This window comes from Panthera pardus, unplaced genomic scaffold (genome assembly GCF_024362965.1).
Source record: "Panthera pardus isolate Hobbes unplaced genomic scaffold, ASM2436296v1 HiC_scaffold_27, whole genome shotgun sequence".
NCBI classification, from domain to species: Eukaryota; Metazoa; Chordata; class Mammalia; order Carnivora; family Felidae; genus Panthera; species Panthera pardus.
Window position 1 is genome coordinate 3,520,356 of NW_026526843.1, and position 24,180 is coordinate 3,544,535.

General features: G+C 44.1%; 1 protein-coding gene across 3 annotated transcripts in view; it reads left to right on the forward strand.

Moving 5' to 3' along the window:
• Positions 1-677: 677 nt before the first annotated feature.
• The window catches only part of ARHGAP36 (Rho GTPase activating protein 36), a 52,502-nt gene continuing 28,999 nt past the window's right edge, over positions 678-24,180 (forward strand). The window contains exon 1 of one of the 3 annotated variants that reach the window (XM_019426989.2): positions 678-764. Coding sequence is in view for 1 of the 3 variants with exons in the window: in XM_019426988.2 (XP_019282533.1) it covers positions 22,199-22,256 (58 nt within the window). In the remaining 2 variants the exon portion in view is untranslated. Of the gene's footprint in view, positions 765-15,237; positions 15,741-22,128; positions 22,257-24,180 lie in introns of those variants that run through there. The other 2 variants (XM_019426990.2, XM_019426988.2) reach the window with 2 other exon arrangements.

The following is a 24,180-nucleotide window of genomic DNA, read 5'->3' on the forward strand; positions in this document are numbered from 1 at the left end:
TTGTGGGAAGGAAGTAAGAAGAATTTTACCTGTCAGTATCTGCCATTAGCTTCAATCTTGCAGTGCCCACTCACACCAGTTAAACCTACTTTTCTCTCTCCTTTTGTTGGTTCGCCTGCACTCACCTGCAGGGGCTAGGGCTGGGCATGGCCCCTGGCCCCCAGCATGCCTACCTTTAATCAGGTTGCCTTGATTAGGTCCCACTGTTCATGCCTTCTGTGCTTCATAGCAAAAGTTTTCAGTCAGGAATGACAGTGGGGAGACAGGGCAGCCCTTAGGCAGGGCTACCCATCAGCCTCAGAGGAAAACAGGATCCAGCAGCCGAGCCCACTCCTGTTGGCTGATGGCTCAGCATTGGCTGAGAATCCAGAGAGCTTTCAGTTGGCCTGAACCAATGAAAAGGAGCCAAAGATGCAGTCTCTCTGGCCATTAAAGAGATACTGCCATCTATGATTGGCCCCAGGGTACTTCCCCTTAGGGTTCTCCCATTGGCTTGGAACAGCATGCTGGCAGCCAGGGCACCCTGTGGTGAGCAGGCACCTACGTAGGCACCCAGTCAGGCACAGCCTGCTGCTGGGCACTCAGGGGAGAGGCAGATAGAAGAGGAGGTATCAAGATCCTTTGTCTGCTTAACTGGTGACATCTTAGGGGCACACCCACTTCTTTCTGTGCCTCCCCCATGTAGGCTGGGCCTGCTTGCTCTCCTGGTCCCATTCCCCAAAGGACTTCGTTTCCCAGTTATGGTGGTGACCGGCAACACAAGGGTAAGAAGTAGTCTTTTCTCACAGTTATTTGCATTGTCATAGGGGATTCCTGAAATCTGAAAGGCTGTGGTTGTCCAAAGAAATCATAGGCTTATAGAGTTTTTGTGCCAAAAGGGAACTTTGGAATATTTCCCATTTTACAGATGAGGAAGAAAACTGAGATGAACTTAAAGAGGTAATGGAATGATTTGGTCAAAGTCATACAGCTAGTTAGTGGCAAATCTCCTGACCATAGGCAAGGGCACTTCCTGATGCATCACAAATGAATTTCGAACTGTGGTATTTTGTGCGAGGGTAACTTTCTATTGTTTTTCAAACCACAGGTTTCCTGCACCTAAGAAACTTCTAGTCCCACTGGAAAGACCACAGATGTGGCTTAATTAACTTTCTCAATGAGTTTTTCAGCTGTTTCTTCAGTAGATGGAGAAAAAGGCTTATGCCATAGGCATTTTCTCATTTCTCACTTCTTATGATTACCAGCCCACAGTACTGAATTGACTGTTACCAGGGCTCTGGAGTCATGTAATCAGCTATCTACATAGCAAGTTGTCCATTTGGGGACTCTAGCAACTAGCATCATGATGTTTGAGCCATCACTGTTCAAGATGCAAGAAAGAAACAAGTATATTACTAAACTGAAAAACATCTGAGCCTAAGCTATTGTCACATTCGTGTGAGTACTTCATTTTTTCATCCATTTATCTTCCAAATCCTCTTTAGGTTGGAGACTTGGTTTTAGTTGTTCATGTGTAAGACCAGCCCCTGGAGAGTCCGGAAACCCTGGCCATGGGTAGTTCTGTATCATTATGAACAACAAAGCATAAAGGGATTTTTATTGCTCAGTCCAGCCTCCCCTCATTGCTTCTGCTTCCATGACGCTTCTGTTTTCTTCATTCTCATTTTCTTATCCTTTAAAGGCCAGCTTAAGTCCTGCTTTCTTTGGGAGACTTCCCTCATTTTGATTGTCCATATCAACCTCTCCCTCATTTGGATTTGTACTATCCTTCCAGTCTGTCCCAAGAAATGACATGTAATTATATTTCGTTTGTTTTTCACTATTGGTTTCATGTATATCAGTCTCACCTTCTCGACTAGATGGTAAGTTCTATAAGGGTAAAGCACACATTTTATACTTTTTAGTGTGCCCCACAATGTCCAATGGGCATGCAAATTAGACTAGAATTGTAGCTTTTGTGATGACATAGAAATGCTCATGATATAGTTTAGTGTATTACTCAAAATACAAAATTCTATTATCACAATTTTACAAACAGATGGAAAATAAAACCAAGCAAGCAAAAAGGAATACATTTATATGTGTGAGAGGTATGATGGTAGGTGAATGTAAACTTTCATGTAGTTATCTAATTTTCAAAGTTTTTAGTAAGGAACATGCGTTACTCTTATGAGAAACAATAAGAATTTTTAGAAGAAAATCATAGATTCATGGGTGCTAAAAACTATACTAGGGAGAGATCTTAGAGATCACGTAAGTCCTGTCCCCTTGTTTTAAGGCTGTAAAGCTTGAGGCATTGCTATGGGTTATAGTGAGCTAGTCACACTCATAGTCTCCACTTTCTAGGAGCAAACAGCCCAGGGCCATGGAGCTCTGAGGCTGAGCCTTCTAACCTCTCCTCAACCCTCCCCTTCTCCATTAGTTTTTCCCTCTAGCCATTGGTCCCGGAAGTAGCTGTGTGGTTTTCCCCTGCTGAATTTTCCCATGAATCCTTGGCGTCTCCTTGATAGGGGAACCTGAAGGTTTGGCTTTGACTCATACCCTAATCCCTTGTTAGCCTCTCTTAGAACTCCCTTCTTTGTTTCCGGAGCATGCTGGCACAACAGGATATAGTACCCTTATACCAAGCTCTACCCTTAAGTAGCAATATAAACTCACTGCACTCTGAATACTTGCTGGGGAGGGTGATTTCCAACTCACTGCCACTCAATAACTTTCAAAGCCTGACTGAGAGTCTACTTAAGGAGGATCATCTCAAGATAACATAGAGCCCATCCTTTCCTTTCGTATCAGACCCAATGGCATAGCCCTGCGTACTTGCCATGCCAATTTTTCCTTTCTAGTTAGGCTTACTTTGTCCACAGCCCCATAGTAAGGAAAAAGGCTTGCTGTTTTATGCACAGGAGCGGCCACTGATCAGCTCAGTGCTGGCCACGTGAGTCAAGGCAGGCCCTTCATGATGCAGTAGTAGGCCCAGATGGTAGATTTCTCTAACAGTGTTCCTCTTGCCAGCAGTGGAATCTAAAGTGCCCCAAATTGAGTACTCTTGGTTAAAGCTATGAAGACTCTTGTTAAATTCACATTTGTCACTTATTTGGGAGGATAAATATATGTAATGTATTGCATCCATCATGCTTCCATCCATCTACCAAATAAGCATTGGGTTCCTACTACAAACTATAATTCCTTATTTGAACTTCCAAAATTACAAAATTCTGAAAACTAAAAAGTTTCTCACAATTATGATGTTAAAACTCATTTTAACTTACATTAAGATATTGACAGTTTTTATTTGTCCCACTTAGCATGAATGTTCATGTATTTCATGACAGACATATTAACGTAGAGTTATGCTACAACCTGGTAGCTCTGGGGGTGGGGTGGGGGTGGATTCCGTATCTGAGTCAGCCAGGAGCAGAGGAAGTTGCACAGCAAAACAAGTAGATATTCAACTATTTGGAGAAGGAGGAATTGCTGAGGTTCAAGCCAAGGAAACCCAGGTGGGTCACTCAGTCATTGGCCCAAAGGACATGAACAAGGCTGGAAATAAGAGACAAAATACAGACTCAGGACAAAGAGTTAAAATGAAACAATAATAGTTTAAGAATGGGAGGAATGAGAAAGGAGCCTAGATAGCAACAGGGATGGTAGTATCTCTGAGTCCAGTCAATTGGCTGGTTAGGTATAAGTGTGGGTCAGGCTGGCTTTAAAGATGGGGGAGTTGTGGCAGATGGATACAGAGAGGAATAGGACACAGTCTCCGCCTTCTGTTGTTTAAAGTTTAGGATCCCATTGCTAGAAGCAAGGTGTGGAAAGGATACATAGAACTTGGAGTCACAGTCTGAGACAAAGATTTGTCTTTGGCTTTTTCCTACCTTTGTATTTTTTTAAAAAAACTTTTTTTAACGTTTATTTATTTTTGAGACAGAGAGAGACAGAGCATGAACGGGGGAAGGTCAGAGAGAGGGAGACACAGAATCTGAAACAGGGTCCAGGCTCTGAGCTGTCAGCACAGAGCCCGACGCGGGGCTCGAACTCACGGACCGCGAGATCATGACTTGAGCTGAAGTCGGCCGCTTAACCGACTGAGCCACCCAGGTGCCCCCTACCTTTGTATTTTTAAAGACTTTTCTTATGTGTGTGAAATATATCACACATAAAGAAATGTGCATAAATCCTAAGTGTACAGCTTAGTCAATGAAATACCTATGTTAGCCGTCACCCAGTCAAAAATAGAATATTACGAGCATCTCTGATGCCCAACTTGTGACTGTTCCTTAATCACAACCCCTTTCCTCCCTCCTGAAGGTAACAACTACTCTTTTACATAATCACTCTGTGCTTTTATTTATTCCTGTGTTTTTAGCATACATCTCTAACCACTACAGTTTTGTGAGTTATTAATTTTTATATACTTATATATATGTATGTACTCTTATGTCTGACTTCTTTGATTCAATATTATGTTTGTGAGTTTCATCCAAGCTGTTGCACAAAGCTTATTTTGTTCCTTCTGATTGCTGTATAATTTTCCCTTTTATGAATGTGTCACAACTTACTTATCTATTTGATTGTAAATGGGCATATGGACCATTTCCTGTTTGGAGCTATTATGACTGATATTACTGTGGATATTTTTTGTTTGACTTTGGTGCCTATGTGCATGCATTTTTGTTAGAGGAGGAATCACCGAGTCATAGGGGCTGCACATATTTGGTAGATGCTCCTAAACAGCTTTCTGAACTGTTGTACCAATTCATATTCTTCCATTGCTCCAAATGATTATCAACATTTAGTATTATTAGCTTTTAAAACTGTAATCATTCTGTGGGTGTGCAGTGGTATCTCATTGTGCTTTAATTTGCATTTTTCTGGTGACTAGTATGGTTAAGAACCTTTTAATATGTTTATTGATTTTTGGATATACTCTTTCTACTTAAGTATGTTGTCTATTTTTTCTTGCCTTTTTCTTATTCATTTGTAGGGGTTCTTTATACACTCTAGCTGCAAGTTCTTTGTCCATTAAATGAGCTACAAATAAATTCTCCAACACTATGGATTAGCATTCAATACTTTTTGAATCTCATTTTCTCCCTCTAATTTCTATTAGGCTCCCCAGGCCCAAATGACCCCCAGTTTGCTAAGATCTTAACTAGTTCACCCAGGCCCTGGGAGACACCTCACTAATGCTTCAGAGCTGTTTCTTCATCTTCTCTATATTTTTCTCTCTCTCCCTCTCACTGATCTTCCCTGTCTCTTTCTCCCTTCTTTCATTTTGAGTTTGCTCATCCTTAGGGGGCTGCTTATTATTCACAGGATGGATAGAAACAACCTTATATCAGTCATGGTACCAAGACTGTCAGATTTGACATGTGGTCAAATCTCATAGGTCAGAAAATCTTCACTCTGGAAAGCACTTGGAGATCATGTAGTTCTCTCTTTAATGGTGATGAGGAATTGAAAGCTTAGAGATTTGGAGACCTGCCCATGGTGAGAAATTATGGGATTTTTCCAAGGTTATACTGCAAGTTAGAACTAGAACCCAGGCTTCTTGCATCCATGTCCCAGCTTTTTCCACTCCATTATGCTAAGAAAGACCAGGGCACACAGCTGCAAATTGACAAGAATGTTTTTTTCTTCTGAAAACAAGTGCTGTCTGTGTCTGTGTAACAATGTAATCAGTAGAGACTATGGCTCATGTCTGTCTGGACCCAGGTTGAGAGATCACATCACCTCTGCTACTTTCCCATCTCCTGGCTGTCAAAGCCTGAAGGACAACAAATGGCTTGAGTAATGAGATGAGTTAAGATAGTGTCTCCCACGCTGAATTATGTGCCAGTTCCAGGACTACAGGATTCTGCCACAATCCATTTACACAAGAAATTAAATTGAAGATCGCAATGTAATATTCATATATTAAATCCTGGCGGACAATCAAAGTAATTAAGGCCAAATGCTCTGAATCATACTGTGGCATCACGAATATTCTATTGTTGGGTTTTTAGAAGGACTTATTTCTACAACCAATTATCTTGGAAATCATTAAGGCTCTTTTGGAATGTGAATAATTTTCAAGCAACTATGGTACCCAGTACTCCTCAAACCCTTTTACCCCATGGGAGAAGAATTCTGCTAGAAAGGGTATGTATAGGGAGGGCAAGGAATGTCTGATTTCAAGAAACTGGAGTTAGGGGATAGGAACCAGTCTCTGACCAACTCCTTCACTGTATCGTGTTTTTTTTTTTTTTAAAGAATGGATATATTTTATCTTAAATTGAAGCAGTTAAATTGATGCAGGCTATTGGGATAACCCCAGCCAGACTGATCTTGCTGTGTAGCTCTGTGGCTTTTAAAAATACGTGCTACTGATTAAAAAAAAATAAGAGCTTGGAGAACAAGGGTGGCTCTGTGTAGCCTCATAGTGATAAATAGGTCTGACCTTCAGACCTCTCCCCACCCATGGGTCACCTCATCTCTTAAAGCTTCTCCAACTACCCTCATCTCTTAATCCTTGTTTTTTCCAGCTTCTCTTTGCCCACACCTCTGTTATACAGCACTCATTATAAAGTCCCCAAGTTATTTGTTAGTTCCTCTTCTTGACTGTGTGCCCTGCAAGGGCAGGGACTATGTCTGAATCTCTTCAGTGACCCCCACACCTGACCCAGTACAAGCTTCAGACAAGGTGCTTGGTGTATGGTTGGTGTATGGATGAAAGACCAAATAAATAAAGAAATGAATAACCAAGGGGACAAACTTACACAAATGTATTTCTTTTTGGGAATGACAGAGTTAGTGTCATTGCAGCATGAAAGAAGAGGGATGAATCTTCCCTTCCAGTAAATATCTTAATTCTCTCCAAAAAACAATGTTCTCAACCATCACCAACAAACAAAACCTCATCACTGAGAATGTGTAACTAAAAGATTAACAAGAAGTATTAAGCTAGCTTGTACTTAGAAGTTAGCCAAGTTATTTTACCTGAACTAATTACAAAACTTCTATGTCTCTTGAAGACTACATACAAAACAAGGTTTCTAATTCATCAGTTTTGCCAGTGGGAATAATTAAAAGTGTGAATATACGCTAATATTCCTATCAAATTATTTCTCCTCATAAATATTTATCCATAGCCTAAGTTTGTTGATGTTGAGCAGCATCAATATTTCTCAAGTTCGGCTCACATACAGGCATACCTCAGAGATACTGTGGGTTCAGTTCCAGCAATAAAGCAAATACCACAGTAAAATGAGTCCAATGAAGTTTTTGGCTTCTCAGTGAATATAAAAATTATAGTTACACTATACTGTAGTCTATTAAGTATACAATAGCATTGGTCTAAAAAACTGTACATATCTTAATTTAAAAATACTTTATTGCTAAAAACTTCTAGCCAAAATAATTATAACAGTAACATCAAATATCACTGATCAAAGATCACCATGACAAATAAAATGATAATGAAAAAGTTTGAAGTATTGTGAGAATTACCAAAATGTGACAGAGACATGAGGTGAGCAAATGCTGTTGTTTCCAACAGCAATGATTCTGATGAACTTGCTCAAACACAGTGTTTCCACAAACCTTCAATTTGTAAAAGAATACAATATCTCTGAAGCACAATAAAGGGAAGCTTAGTAAAATGAAGTATGCCTGTATTTGAGAGATATTTGACTGTATCTGGTTCATGTCTGTATCCCTAGCTGTAACACAGAGCTTGGCACAGAGAAAACACTCACTGTAGAATGAATGAGGAGTGAGACAGAAGCTGTAAGGGATGTTCCCATCATCAAAGTAGAGCTGTACAAAGCAAGCCCCATTCACTTAGGTTCTCTTTGTGATCAGCTGGCAACAGTATCCCTGAGCTTCTTTTATTTTATTTTTTAAAGATTTTTTAAAAGTAATCCCTACACCCAATGTGGGGCTCAAACTCACAACCCTGAGATCAAGAATGGAATGCTCTACCAACTGAGCCAGCCAGACACCTCTATCCCTGAGCTTCTAAACCAACTTGATCCACCCACTCAAGCATTATGCCCCTTTCAAAGGCAGCTATCTCACCCTCCCATGTGTCCGGCACAGGCCAGAGGGGGTAGTGTAGTCTGTGTGTCAGCCTAAGCCAGATGAACACACCAAAAACCATCTGTGGCTTTTGCGGGAGGGCATCTTGAGCCTGTATGTTTCACATCATTTTGGGTCTACCAGTCAGTGTCAGAAACTGTGCCAAGAAATATTGATACTGTACAAAATCAATAAACTGGGGCCACAGCTAAATATTTATTGGGGCAGACAGTGACGCCATGTTTGCTCAGCAAATTCAATCAAGGTTTGTCCAATTACTGAGGATTTAGATTTGAACGAATTAGATCTTAGTCATAGAATCCTAGAATGTCATAGCTGAAAGGACCCTTAGAACTTATCTGGCCCCGTGTAACCCTGAGGTGTTCAAACTTTTCTTTTGCAAGAAACACTTTTATCTAGTGAGATCTTATGGTGCTCCTCTCATTCAAGTGGAGGTGCAGGTATTAGATCTCCCTGCTTGGCCTCCACCTCTCATCTGCCTCAAACTGCAGAGGAGAAAAGGAAAGTCCAATAAAGTTAAAAAGGATCATGGCATACTGGGGCGGGGGGAAATCCTAGTATTGGAGAAGGAGTCAGGGTAGGTTCCAGATCTGTCCTAGCAACAGGATCTGATAATCTACCATTGAAACACATGCCTGAAGGGTCCTTTTGGATATGGCCATTTAAACTGGTTAGGGACATCTGGTCCCTGGAAAGGATGATACAGTAACAGACTCGTTAGCAGAAGTGATTCTATTTAAATAAAACACATTGCTACCAACTGTCACAAAGCTCAGAGGGAAATCCTGCGGGCAGGAGACACAGGGAGGTAAATTCCCTTTATTAGGATACTTCCAGAAGGCAAAGAGGAGAGAGGAAGAGCAGAGTTAAGGGAGAACCTCTTCCTCACACCCTGGCTGGTGTCTGCTTCTGCACCTGATTATTTGCGTGGCCATCTTGTCCTGTGCCTCTGTGTCATCTTCTGCAGCAGTGTTTCTAGTTCCCTATCAGTTTCTGTCCATGCCTATCTTTATGTTCGGGTTGGCTCTGCTGACACCTCTCTGCTGTGGGTGTATCCCTGCCTAAGTCTCAAGTCTTTCAGCACCTGTGTGCCTATTTGCGTCAGAATGTGTCTCTAGGTCTGTCTGATTTTACTCGTGTGGGCGCAGGCGTGCATGCATGTGTGCGCATGTGTTCTTCTATGTGCTCAGCATTCTGGCTCTGAGACATTTATTTCAGTAGGTAATTGTCTCTGCCTTTCTGATTCTGCCTTCAGTGCTTCATCCCACAAGAATGGTGAATGGGAAAGTGTGAGGAAGGGAGCTTCCCGAGTTCGGAGGAAAGCCTGGTGACTCCGACCATTCTTAAGACCAGCCCAGAGGCATCATACTTAAATCATGTGTACCACACAGCAAAAGCAAAAAGACACAAATAGGAAAAAAAAAACAAAAAAAAAAACAAAAAAAAAAAAACAAGACAAAATTTCTAGTGCACTAAAGACTTCATTCTCATGTTTCATATTTCTCTACTTTCTTCATCTCTTTTTTTCCCTTCCATCCTCCTTCCCACATCTCTTTTCTTTCACTCTCTTTATCTCTTATTGGTTTATTTTTCCAGTTTTTTTAGACGCCTTTCTAATTTTTTTATTATATTTCTCTCCTTTCTCTTCTTCTGCTTCCATTTGCTTTCTCTCTAGGTTTATTCTTCCCCATATATTTTCCTTTTTAAAAAAAACTTTTCTTTCTTTCTCATTTATCTTTTTTTTTCCTTTTTTTGCTTCTTTCTTAATCTGTTTTATTCCTCTCTCCCTTTCATCTTAGTTCCCATTCCTGGGTTCCTCTTTTTTTACTCTTCTTTTATTCCATGTATGTCTTTTTTGTAGTCTTTATTTTATTCCTTTTTCTCTCCCTCTTTCCCTCTTTGTATCCTTGTCTTTCTCCATTTCTTTCCTTGGATTTCCCTTTTTGTTGCCCATTCTTTTCATCTCTCTGTCACTAGGTCCTGGTGTATGAATCTGTCAGTCTCTTTTGTGCTTTGTTGTCCCTAAGGAGTCTGCAAAAGCATCAGGAGAAAGAAGTTGTCCTTTTCTGCCCAGGACTGGGCTGTGGGTGGGTCGGGTTCATTATCTGTCTTCTCATTTATGGGTGGGTGAGGTCTTTGCTGCCCCCTGGAATCTAACTCAAACATCCTTGTTCCCTGCCCCCAGGACCCTGTCTGCAGAGTCATACTGTGACTCCAGCCACTGCTTGTATTCCCTGCACGTCCCATGCAGAGCAATGAGCCCCCAGGTGTGGTGGGAGAATTCATCAGCCTCCCGACAGGGCTAACGATTTACTCCTGAGAAATAATCCATATCTGGATAATGGATCACCCCGACTCCCTGAGACCATTTGTCTTGGCACTTAAATGGCACCAGAATCCAGGGCCAGAACTCTATCCCAGGTTCATTGGTAGATGAATAGGCTGGAATAATAATGTTAAGGATTATGATCAGGAACACTTTGTATTTGCATGGTGCTTTTTAAACTTTATAAATTTGGAGGAGATTAACCTTCCTTGGTTCATCACTTTTGAATCCCACACACTGTGGACCCTTCTTGCAAATTCAGAAGCAAGGGCTTTTAAGTGACTCACCCAGAGTCATTTAGCCTGTTACTGGCAGAAATAGGAAAACTCTATTTTTCTGACTTCCTGAGATTCTTTCCTCTAAATGCTAGATGTCCTTCTGGTCTCTGGGTCTCACTGTTCATTTCTGGAAAATGGAAGCCAATACTGAGAGACAGTATACTGAAGAGGGTCACTGTCAGAGAGTTTGAATGCTGGGTCTGAGTCCTGATTCTGCATTAGCCAACTGTGTGGCCTTGGGCAGGTTGCTTACTCACTGAGAACCTCAATTTCCTCCTCTATGAAATGGGAATCCTAATAAGGTTTTCTCATAGGACTGTTATGAAGATGAAGAGAGATTATGCATGAAAAGTGCTTAATATTGTGCCTGGCTCATAGTAAAAGCTCCATGAGTGTTAGCTATGATTATTACTACTGCCTGTCTCTTTGTAGGATGCTGAGCGTACTCATGCAAATGCATGAGAAAATTCGTCTGGGGGAAGGGAAGACATAATTGATGAGCCAGCTTCCACAGAGGTGTCCCTGAGGCCATAGATGGGGGAAGGGACCCAGAAGGGTGAATTCTAATGGCAGAAGGAGCTAGGTATCTGCATGGGCTGGGGGGAGGGGTACTGGGCTGGTTCTAGGGAACTGGAAACAGGCAAAACAGGAAGGAGCTTGGGGGATCTGTGTTCATCCCTAGACATGTGTCAGTAGCATGTTGTTCAGCAGAATCAGTTGCTGGCCTTCAATTCCAGCCAGCTAGTGTTTCCCTTCTCAGGGTCTCAGCTGTCAGTTTATTGGGATGATTCCCTTCCTCAAAAGCTGGACAGAGGACTTTTTCTTCAGGGAATATTGAAGCCAAAAAGATTTTGCCAAAGGCCAGAACAAACTAAAACTAATGAAATCTTGTGCAGAAGCCTTTTGCATAAATGGAAGTTTGCTGTACAAATAAATGTAAGGATGATTATTAATATTCTCAATAATAACAGAAACCATCAATCTTTAGAGCTCATTCTGTGGAGTGTGGCTGCTAGAGGTTGACACATCATCTCAGATGGCAAGAAACATCCCCAGGGTCCACCTGCGTGCAGAATCACAGCCTGTATTCTCCTCCCGCTTTACTGGGACCTCATCCTCCTAGAGTCACACACATAATTCAGCCTTCAGTGAAATATCCTGATGCTATTGAGGCTCCCTGGAGAATGGATGCTGTGCAGAGGCGGGGAGTGTGGGCTCCTGACTTCAAGCTGCCGGAAGGCGAGGAATTGATACATCTCCTAAGCACCAAGGGCTCATCTCCTTTGGAGATGAGAAGGGCTTTGTCAAAGCCTGGTGGTTTATTAATAATTCTCTCAACTGAAGAGAGCCCCGTGTTTACCAATTGACAAGTATTTAGTGAGAACCCTCTGTGGGGGATCTAAAGAGGTTTGGCAGAGCTGACAATGTGGTTGAGAAGATAGACCACAGACATAAAGATCATTGACAGTACAAAGCAACCCCTTTGACAAAGAGATACAAGCAGCTGGAGTAAAGTGAAAAAATATAAGATACAGAGTCAGGAAACTTGACGTCACTTAATCTCTTTGACCCTTGTTTTCCCTATCCTCTTGGAAATGCAGCTTGGTGGCATTGAAAGAACATTAACTTTGGAGTCAGACCAACCTGACTTAAAATTTCAATTACCTTACAAACTAACTAGGGGTCCTTGAACCTGTTACTTAACTCCTATGAGGCACAATTATCTTATGTATAAATTGGGGTATAATAGTGGCCCTATGTAAAGCACTGAACATAATGCCTGGCACACGGTAATCATACAATAATCAGTTCCTATTATTATAATATGCAGGGAGAAAGACAGGGAATGTTTAGAAATAGAAAGATTTTATTTTCCTTTTCAGCTCTTTATATGCCTGACATTGCATTTCATAGGAATGCAAACTAAAAAAAATACTTATAGGTAAACAATAATTATGATATCGCTCTGTGATACCTTTTATATGCCTCCCCAGTATTGCTCACTAAATTTGGTGTGATCAAATTTACAGAACAATGAAATAGTAGAGGAGGGAAATTATATACTCCTTGAAATCTTAGGCATCTCTCTGAGCTTCAGTTTTCCCATCTGTAAAATGTAGCTAAGAACAGCTACTTTACAGGGCTGTTGTGGAAATTAAATTAATATGCATATAAGGCATTTGGTATAGAATAGGCAGAAAACAAATGTTAGCTCCATTCCCCTTCTCTCTTATAAAAGTGGGAATGATAAAGAACCAACCTCACCAGGTTATAATAAGGAGGGAGTCAGATAAATAGAGAATGTTTGTAAAGTGTAAGACCCCCAATACCAGCCTTTATGGAACATTTGTTATGTACAAGTCACTGGGCGGTTAACAAATGTTAATCAACTGGATAAACATTAATTGTGTCCTATATACAGGACACCATTTTAGGTGTTGTGAGTAATCTAGAGAGATCAGGACCGTGGGAGTGGATGAGCTCCTCCACACAATAACAGAGCATTAAGGAGGGGACCTTGAGGGATGCTCCTGTTTAGGGTGCCAGAGGAGAATGCAAAGAGATAAGGAGAAATCACTGATAAGAACATTAGTCTATCACAATATCCTCAAAGACATATGGAAGAGTCTGAATATCTGTGTGGGCTATGGGAAGAAGCCCATGGGGGGAGAAAGAAGATGAATAAGCAGGTGAGAGAGAGGAATAATGAATAGGCAGCAGTCTGGGAGGTGCAGCTAAGGAAAGAGGGACTTTCAATTAGTATGGACTAAGGAATCGTGGGGCAGCAAATGCTGCCACTTTGTCAAGAAGATTGAGAACTGGCAAGAGGCCACAGCATGTAGAAGTAGGAATCAGTGAGGGCTTTCGGTAGTGGGTGTGGAGTAGCAAGAAGTAAAATAGTGAGTGGATAGCAGAGACCATCCATTTGAGAAGCTTTGTAGACCCGAGAGCAGGTAGAGAAAGGCTAAGGGAAAGACTGTATTTCCTAGGGAAGGTTGAGATTTGTGTAGGCACAGAGAAGGAGTCAGGGGAAGGGGAGAGGCCGGAGGGACAAGGAAGTGAGAGGCTCCTTAGTGGCTGGGGGGGCACCAGTAGGAGGGGCTGAGTATCAGTAAGGAGGGCCCCAGAGAGGGTCTTTTTTCTTTTTTTGAGGCAAGAAGGAAGGACAAAAGAACCGAGAGGCCAAGGTTTGGCATTCAGTCCTTGAACCTGGCCGTGAGTGCTAATATCACTATTCCTTCCCCCATACATTTCAGGGCATCTCATTACTACTGAGTAGATTTGAGGGAGAATCTCTGAGGACAGTAAGATGTGCAATTTGGGTGGATATACTGGTGGATCTCTCCCTAGAGAGGCGGAGGAAGCTGTAGACCCATTCCTAGGAAATGGGGCCCCAGAGCGTGGCCCAGCCTTCCATCCATGACCTATACCAATGCCACACAGTCTTTCTCCCCAATTTTCTTCCTCAAATCAGCCATCTCTTGGAAACAAAGTCAAGGCCACAGTCACTCATAGGCTTGCTCAAATTTTCTTGTTATTTGCTAAGGCACTGGGGGCCCACCATCCTGTGATCTAGCCAAATATTTCTTCTACTGAGGACAAGAAAAAGACATTCTGAATATAGCCTGGTCTTCAGCTTTTTGACATGCACATGCAGCCTTTGAGTGCATCATACAGCCTTACTGCCATTTGATCTGGCCCCAACTATGGCCCTTCTTCTCAAGCAAGGCTGCTCTCTGGTCCTAGGCAGATACAGCTCTGGTGGCTTTCCTTGCCTTGCCCCTTAGCTTAGTGTCTTGGGGTTTAGAGGGTGGATAAGCACTGTAGTTATAAGCCAGGAGTGGCTGAAAGTAGAATAGTGTTCTGGGCCCCAGAAGTAATGAGAGGGGGGCCTTGGGCTGATGCAAGACCCAAAGTAGCTTGGCAGATAAAGTCAGTCCTTACAATCTTTTGTCCTGGGGCCAGATCTAGTGCTCATATATGCCTCCACAGTACCTGGAAGATAGGAATGCAGGGGAGAAGGACAAACAACTCAGTAGCTAGGGAAAATTGGGGCTTTGGGGCTATCCCTGAGTCCTTTTTTAAGGCCTGAGTTGTTCCAGGATTGAGTTATAGTGGAGAAAGTCTTATTGAACTGACAAATGGCAATTAACAAAGGAGGTGTTAAAAGTGAGAGAAGCTACAGGCTCAGAAATGTCAGAGAATTCCTTCTTGCATTTTCCTCTCTCTTCTCCTTCCTCTTTTTCTCCCTCCTCTTTTGCTCTTCTCCCTTCCTCTCCTCTTCGCTCCTCCTGCTTGCTCCATCCACCCCCACCCACAGCTACTGATGTGATTTCTCATGATCTACAGTCAAATGCCATTAACCCAACAGGCTCACGAGGGTCCAGCTAAGCTGTCCCATGAACCAATCCTGTGAGCAGACAGACCAGGGGAAGTGTCAGGCAGACCCCTGCACCCCGCCCCCTCAGGAGTAATGGCAGCTAAACCAATGAACCAGAGTGGCTTCCCTGCAAATGATCAATAAATCACTTGGGGTCCAAGAAGGATGGGAAACTCCTCGGCAAACGGTGCTCAGGACATTTTCCATGACCTCCTCTGCCTTGAGTGTCCATGGTGCACCAGCCACACAGGGCTGGACTGACTCTGCTGTCAAGGTACTGCTCCCAGATTCTGCCTGGCCCATCTCAGTTTCAGAGGGAGGTCATTGATTCCAATGGGATGTGACAGGTGCCATCTTTAGGCATCTGGCTCTGCTCCCAGCGGCAGGAGCTGTCGCTGACTGCAAATCCCCCGAGTGCCATGCTGGTCTGAAGAAAGCAAGCCCTAGGATAAGCAGATGACCTTTCAAGAGCCCACGATCCCAAGGTGGGATGGCAGAATGATATAATGGACCCAGCCCTGGACTAGAAGGCTGGACACTTGGCTTCTAGTTCCATTTCAGCTACTAACTTGCTGGGCGATGTTGGGTAAGTCACTTTCCTACCCTGAATCTCCGTGTCCTGCCCTGGATGTGAGGAAGTTGGACTAGATTATCTCTAATGACACTTCCAGTCCCGGTAAGCAAACCCTGATTTTTTTTTAAAAAAATCTATTTTTGGAAAAATTCCGATTAGAATTTTGGGGGGATTCCTTCTTTAGGCCTTCCATTTAGCTGCTCTGCCACCAAATAACATCACCCTAAACTCCCACTCAGCACACGCAGACATTTCCCAGCACCCAAACACCATCTAAGACATCAAAACCACTCATGGGTCTAGCCTGCCTCTCTTACTAAGCTAGTTCTGTGCTTGGGGCTGGGTCATCTTGATGGACCCCTGAGGTGGGACCCTGTGGGAGGGTATATGCCATTGACCCCCAGAGTTTAGCATAAGCAGATAGGATGGCCACTTACATGGAGAGATTTCCCCCAAGTGTGTATTTTCAAACTTTTTACCATACAGTAAAATTGAAAGAATGGTACACAAATACTTGTACATACCTTCATTAATAATTTGCCATGTCTGCATGCTCTCTCCTTTCTCTGTCTTTCACTCTTGCTCTCTTGCTTTTGCTCTCATTCTCATTCTGAGAGTGTATCACAGATATCATGACACTTCCCTCTTAAATACTTCGGTATATATCTCCTAAGAATAAGGATGTTCTTAGCTGGGAAGCTTTTTTAAGGGCTCTGCAATTCTCAGCTAGGGGAAAGTCTTCAGTCTCTGGAGTCTAAAGGGGGACAGAAAGTATATACGAGGTCTAAAGACAAGATTTCAGTCTGGATATGGGTAGTGCAAGAAGAAGCTAAGCACAGGAGAAAGGAGGCACAAACAGTGGCTCAAGTATAGGCTCCAAACCAAAAAAGAAAAAAAAAAGAGGAAGAAGCAAAATGACCTTGGGAAAGTAACTTCCCTTCCTTGAGCTTCAGTTTCTTCATCTATAAAATGGGGATTGTGCTAGTCTCTGTCTTTCCAAAGCTGTACAAAGTTTAGATGTGAAAATAGATTATGAGAGCACACCAGGAGCTGCCACACTTAAACATGTAAGGGCAAGTGATTCGCAGAGATGACCTTCTGAGCAAGTGAAGCTAGGGGCAATACTTCCCTGGCCCTGGGCCTGGAAGTCTCGGTTAACACCTGAAAATGGACAGTCCCCTTCCTCAGCCCCCAAATTCCTGCTAATGGAAACCACGGAATTTTCATCTATAATGGAAATCTCAGTGGCTCACATCTCTTGCTGTTTTTCAAAGACATAAACACACACCCCAGTTTTTTCTAGTTCTTTATTTCAGAAACTCCATTTTCTCTTATTGATTGTGGCATCACTTATCTACTTTTTCTTCTTTCTGATTATTTTTTTTTCTGTGCTCCTTTCTTACTTCCTACTATTCTCCCCCAACCTTGTCGAAACTTCTAGAGTCGGAAAATTCTCTCATCCTACCTAGCCCTAGCTCAAAGAGCAAAAATGCTTTACAAAATTAAGAGAGCATTTGGGATTTTTAACTTGATTTTATCTTTTCATTCAACCAGAGGGGGTATGTGTGTGGGAGATGCACTTGTCAACTAAAAGCAATTTCTCTGCCTCCTTGGGGACTGAAGCGTAATCGTAGCTCTGTCTTCCTGGTGTCAGGATGAAACTTGCATTTTCCTGAGTGGTGTCAGCACACTGACAGACAGCTCCTGGGATCTAGTGAGAGGTACTGGAAAAGAACGGGATGGCAGCAGTGGGGGGGCCAAGATCCAGAGGCTGGCCTTGGCTCATCTCTCTTCCCCTGGGTGACTTTGGGCTAGTCACTTAGTGTCTTTTGCCTCAGCTCTTCTAACTTAAAAAATGGGAATAATTCTCTCCCATTTCTACCTCATAAAGACGATGCCAGGACCTTGTCAGGCTTTGGTTAATATGACAGTGTTTGGAAGCAATGGAATTATGGGAGGAAAAATGTGCTACGGAAGCAGTGTATCCTAGGAATGCTAAGTAGCTAGAAAGGAACTTCAAGTTTTCCTTGTACAATCCCATTTGGGAAATGAGGAAACTCAGACCTTTCTGAGGTTCGAAAGGTCCCCCCATAATTTCGCTATGTTTCCCATGAGCCCAGATAAATCTTTCCCAAACAGAAAAGCAGAGAGGCAAAGTCCGAGGTCTTAAGGCTAATAGCCCCTTTTAGAGAGCACAAACAATCCCTGTGCACACCATGTAAACCTTCTAATAGGACTCCTCAAAAGGGAGTGCTGGGAGACAGGGTTGCTAATCGCCAATTCCATCCAGGGGCCTGGAGGTAGAGTCCTCTGCCATCTCACCCCTGAAACTGCGGAGCCTTCATGACAACCTGTTGAAGGAAGTGAGCAGGGAGGATAGGGATCGCCATTACATAGAGGAGGAGCCCCGGGCTCAGATTGGGAGGCAGACCTGCTTGCATTCATCCAGCTAGTCGGTCAGCACGCCCAGCCTCACTCCTGATATTTTAACTTTGAATGCCATGCTTTTTCCACTGCACTCCAACTGCCTTTGCGTGACGCAAGGAACCCAACAGGTAGGGAGTCTCAATGAGATAAGCAGACTGAAAAATGCTATGTAGGCATACACCAAGTTCTCAGAAAACCCAAATGGATGACTTTTGTGGGGTATGCTATTTTGATACCACTAGACCTTTCCAAGTTTTGAGGTTTGTTCAATTTCTCATTCTACATATTTACCCACACACCAAAAGGAAGTAGAGCGGGGTGAAAGGGATCAAGTTCTCTGGATGGCTGCCCCAGTGTTCCTTGTAGCTGGAGTGCCGTGGGGAGATAGTGCTGAGGGGTTTTCAGGGTAAGACTTCTTTCCTTTATATTAGAGTTTCTTTAACTTCATTGGATACAAGAGCCCCATGGGGAGCTTACTAAAAATGTTTTTTTCTGGTCCCCATGCCCAGAAATTCTTGTTCATTAGGCCTGGTGTGGGAGCAGGGAATCTGCATTTTTACAGCACATGCAAAGTGATTCTGATGCATCTGGTCCAATGGGCCATACTTTGTGAAACCGTGATTCGTGACAATCTTTGATTCTTGGAATCCCATTTAATTAGCAACTGTTTGCCTGGGTGACAAGTACTTTTGAGCTTCAGAGAAAAAGATAGGAAGGTTTGAAGCCTTCCTTCTCACAGTCCACAAGCCTTCAACTTGACTTCATCACTGTGCCTTCTTCCCAGTTAAACATATATTTTCTCTCTGCTAAAGACCTCATGGCAAAACAGTGACCTAAGTAAGGAGCAGGGTGCCTGTCTCTTAATTGGAATTGCAATGAGAGACCCTGAAGAGGCAACTAGCTGTCAAGCTCGAGGCTTTGGGCTGTCAGAGTGAGGGCAGATATACCCAACCTTCCCCTTGTGAGCACATGCCTTAGGTTGAGAGGTTGCAGACCCAAGCTAGCAGGCTTCTAACTGCACATAGCAGGTGCTAAGGGCCTCTGCGTTCTGGGGAAGGAGGTATCATAACCAGTTATGTGCCTCTGCACAGGAAAGGCACCTTGCATTTTACTTACAGACCAACTTTCAGCTTTTTCTGGGTCACCAAAGCCAGCCCCAGTGTCCTGTACAATAGTACAACCCCAGCCTAAAGGCACCAGTCATTCCCTTATCCTTTCTTCAGCAGAGACAGGGTTATAGAGTTTCTTTTCTTTAGGTAGTATCTTTTAACTCCAGAAATAAGATATGCTTATTAAAGAAAGCTTGGAAAATACTAAAATATGGAAATAGCAAAACAATTAAAAATTACCCACAATTGCATTGCTTAAATACAATCAATATTAAGATTCTGGTGTGTTTCCTGTTATCCTTTTTTCCCCCTCTATGTGCAGGCTTATTATTTATTTGTACTGCTTATGTAATAATGTACATCTATTTTGCATTTTGATTATTTTTCATTTAAAATAATCATTAGTGTATGCTCAGGTTATCACATGGGCTTTCAAATTATACACTTACAAATAATTGTGCAATCATTCATTGAGCCAATTGACATTATATACATAGCTCAGTGTCTTGCATACAGAGAACATTGGATAAATATTTATTGAGTGAATGGATGGATGGATGGATGGATGAATAGATGAATGCATTCCCCTTGTATGTGACATTGAGTTGAGGGTAAAGACTTTCAAAGGAACTAAACAGTAATTACATAGCAGAGGAGGTGGATCAAAGGAAAGGGAGGGAGAGAACTGCAAACTCAACTGCTAAGTACATTTTCTTGAGAATTCTGAACTTACGTTTCTCCTTTTATTTATTTTTTTTCAAGAGTTGGCTTTGGTTTGTCTGGAGCTCATTCACAACCATTAATATCCCCACTTTACAGATGAGGAAAGCCAAGCCTCAGAGAGGCTTCCTAAGTAATTTTCCTGAGATGACACAGCTAGTATACAGCAGAATTGGGCTTTCAGTGTAAACCTGTGAGCATCCTTAGCTTTGTTCCTTTGCCACATCACATCTCTTGCAGAAAAAGGCAACAAAGAAGGATAGGTGTCCGGAGTTTGTATCTCTAGTAGAGCTATTCTAGAAGAAGAGAAACTTCAGTTACTAAGGCTCATTGGATTGCACTGGGCAGGCAGCCTCCTTGTGAGGGAGCCAAAAAAGAAAGAAGAAAGAAAGAAAGAAAGAAAGAAAGAAAGAAAGAAAGAAAGAAGAAAAGAAAGAAAAAAAAAGAAAAAGGAAAAAGCTCATTCAGCTGGAAAAAAAAAACCAAAACCCATTGACACCATGACAAAAGCTGGTGGTGGATAAGCTCATGGGAAGAGGTAAGGCCAAGATTTCAATACCAGGGCCTGAAACTGGACATTTCTAGATGTCAGACTTGTTTGGCTTGGATGACGGGTATTTGTACAGCAGAAATTGGTAAGAGAGCAGGTCTGGTGAATGTTTGTTGTCTTTGATTGCTTTTAGAAAACAGAAAGTTGGAAATGATTTTAAAACACTGGTGCAAAGGCAGAGTGGTACCATGTTTCCCAGAAAGGAAGGCAAATGAGTGGAACCCCTTTAAACTATGACTAGAGCCTAGACTTTGGTAAGAATGCATAACAAAGTACAGGTGATTTTTTCCATTTTATGCACCCCTTTTGCGGCATCAATGCTAATATCAGCGGTTAACAAAGCAAATGTAATAACTACTCTCCCCAAAGGACCTGTGATTGTAGTTTCCACTCCTCAGGCCTGCAAGCAAGCTGTTGGAAGAGGATTTTTCATATTTCTTGCTACCTTCTCACTAGAATTTTGATAGACAGAGCCCCATTTTCCTAGTGGAGAAAAACAAGGCACAGAGTCATGGCCCTACGACTGCCAATGGAGAATTGGGGGAGAAATTAACTTGGGTCCCTGGACTTAAGGAGCTCAGGGCTGGTTTACTACTGCCAGATGCCCTACACACCAAACCCATCATAGCATGTGCCCCCACATGTATTTAAAATTTTAATATATAAAGTCATAGACAAAGTGTAATAAAATCCAACTCGTACCACCCCCCAATGAAATATCAAATATCAAATTCTTTCTAAAAATAAATGTTGGTGCCCCTCCTGTGCCAGTTCCCAGAGCAAAAGTATAGGCAGCGGAATCTGTAAGTCAGCGGCAACTGGGAGCACTCCATACTGATACATACATCTTTCATCTCACTTGGAGATCAATCCCCTAGAAAAGGAAGGTTCTTTCATGTCACTTGGAGATCAACCCCCTAAGACACGAAGTTCACCAGGAAACATAGCATCTTCCTCTTTCCTGAGGGATCGTCAGGGTAGGGAGTGTAAAATTACTCTCAGCTTTCAGTCTCCTTGGGGGACAAAGCCCTTTTCTTCTACTCACATTCTTGGTTCTGTAGAATGGAAGAGGGGCTTAAAATCAGATTTGGAGCTACCCAGGGCTGAGGTGATGTCTCTCCTAGAACAGAAGGTTCCCAAGGGCCTAGGCAGTTCCTCCCCTTCAGATTTGGGGCTCCTGGGGCAGACACCGCTTGTCGCCTAGACTCTCCTCAGGGCTGAGACGATGTGTCCCCCCAAACGTGCGGGTTTTTTTAGGTCTGGATATACAGCCTCCCCCCTCAGATCTGAGGCTCCTTGGGACAGGTGCACCACCTCGCATGCAAAGTCCAGTTCCTGGGGACAGGCCCGCTTTTACGCGCCGATCAGAGGGCTCCTGGGGGCAGAGACCTCCCCTCCCACTCAGATTCGGGGCTCACCGGGGCTGAGGTGGCGTCTCCCCTCAGACTCGAGCTCCCCGGGGTAGGGGCAGGGTCCCGTCCTCAGAGTGAGCTCCCGGGGACGGGAGCTGCATCTTGGCCTCCCTCCGCGTGGGAGAAGGGGCTGCAGGACCAACGGCCTCTCCTCCGGAGGGGGGCGGCCTCCCCTGAGGCCCTGCCCCCTTCGCGACAAGCCCGAGGTGTCCGGTGACCAAGACACTCTGAGCTGGGTGCAGGGTGCGGCTCAGGGCGTGGTCACCGGGGGCTACTTAGGGCGGCCCTGTGCGGGGACAGCGCGGAAGCCAGCTGCGAGGCGGCCGGCGCTCGGCGCGGGTCATGGCGTGGATTCTGGACTGCCTTTTCGCCTCGGCCTTTGAGCCCCTCCCCCGCCGTGGTGAGTGGGGCCCACCGAGTCGGGGGGCTGGGGTGCTCGGGCCCGGGGCGGCCGGCGGCTGCGGCCACCATCTGGGCGCCCTGGGGCTTGGCTCGCCGCCCCTTCGCTTCCCTTCCCGCTGGCTTTTAGCTAATTGTTCCTGGCTCAAGGGACTGCCCCGTCGAGGCCCCGCATAAATCACCAGCTTTGCCGGGAACTGCGAGCAATCGCGCTAATGGCCCGGCGGGACGCGGGGCGAGCGCGGGGGCGGAGTCGCTGGCTCCGCCGCGCCCGCGCCCGGAGACCTCGGAGCCCGGGGCCCGACGCGCCGTCCCGCAACCCAAGGGCCCTAAAGCCCCAAGGATGAACGTCCCGCGCAGGGCTGCCGGGACCCAGGGACTCCAAAGATGGGGCGGGGGAGGGGGTCCTTTTGACGGAAGCTTGTGCCTCGCATCCCAGTCTTAACTACGGAATACCAACATGGGCCCCCTTAGAGTCGTCGAATTCAAGCCCTTCATTTAAGAGATGGCGACACTGAAGCCCAGAGACGGCGAAGGCCTGTCCAAGGTCATACAAGGAGGTGGCAGCAAACCTGGTTCTGCTGAAGCCCTGCCAACTGCCCACTGCCCCAAACTGCCTGGCGGCAGAGGCCTAGGTTCTTTAGCCTGGGTCTTTCCTTGGGTGCTTGAAATCAATGCGCGGTTCCCCTATCCCTGTGGAGCTGAGGACATAGGTGTGCAAAGATCACAGCACGAATCAAAACATGTGGGTGGCGTTTCACCCCTTTCCTGGAACTGCTTCTACAGAGTACATTTTGGAAACGGATTATTTTTTTCCTCCTTAAAATTTCAGGAGACTGATTTTTTTTTCTTTTTGAGGTTTCCCAGGACCCCCACCCACACTGTCCTTCACTGCCCCTTGATAGGCCCCACCCCTTCCAGGCTGCCACCTGCCCCCACTGCCACCTGTTTCTCCATAGTCTCCACCTCCAAAATCTATATTGGTGAGAGTGCGTCATTGGTCACCAGCCATAGACCAAACCTGGGGCTGTCTCCTCTTTCCTCTGCCCCCCTCAGAGGCGGGAGGAGAGGCAGGGAGAGGGTGGGCCTCAGCAACTTATTTCAGCAAAAACTTGTTTTTAGTTCTTTTCTGCCCCAGCACCCTGCTGAGAACCATCCCAGGAGTCTGACCTACTGCTAAGGGACTACAGCTTGCTTAGCAAATTCAAGTACAGTCTGGCAAGTCATAAGATCCCTGAGAAGGAAAGAAATATGCATACACAAAGAAAGTTTAGTTTTTTGTTCTGTATATTCTTTCAGGCTTATGTGATCCTGGTAAAACAATAAAAAGGCAGGGGGAGTTTTATGAATGCCTTTTAAGGCCTTATGCCTTAGGCACCCTATCTTCAAAATAAGGGTAGGGGGAACCATTCCACCCCTACCTGGCCTACAAGGTTGTGATGTGACTCCAATGAGATCAAGGATACGAGGCTTCCTTTATGAATAGCCCCATTGAGAGGGGTTAGTAACACACAAGGAAACCCACCCCCATCCAAAGATATCTATTAGAATTTGAAGGCTTTTCCTTAAACCAAACCCAAATCTATGTCCTTCTGGCCCCAACTCTGACCTTCATGATCCTTCCAAGGGAACAGTGCCAGCCTTCCCCATTCCCCCACCCCCACCCACCCCTGTTCTTATCCAGGCCAAACTTCCCCAGTTCCTTCATCTGTTTAACATGTGACATGGCTGCAAGGCTCCTACCCATATCTAGCTGCTCTTCTTTGAACATGCTCCAAGTTGTGAATGCCTAGTGACCTGGCCAAAAGAGGATTTCCAGCTGTGCCCCTGTAAATATAGTCCTGGATGTCTGACTTTCCCTCATTTGGAAGCCCGCATTACACTCGTGGTGCACAGATATGTAGCCATAAATTACATACATACAT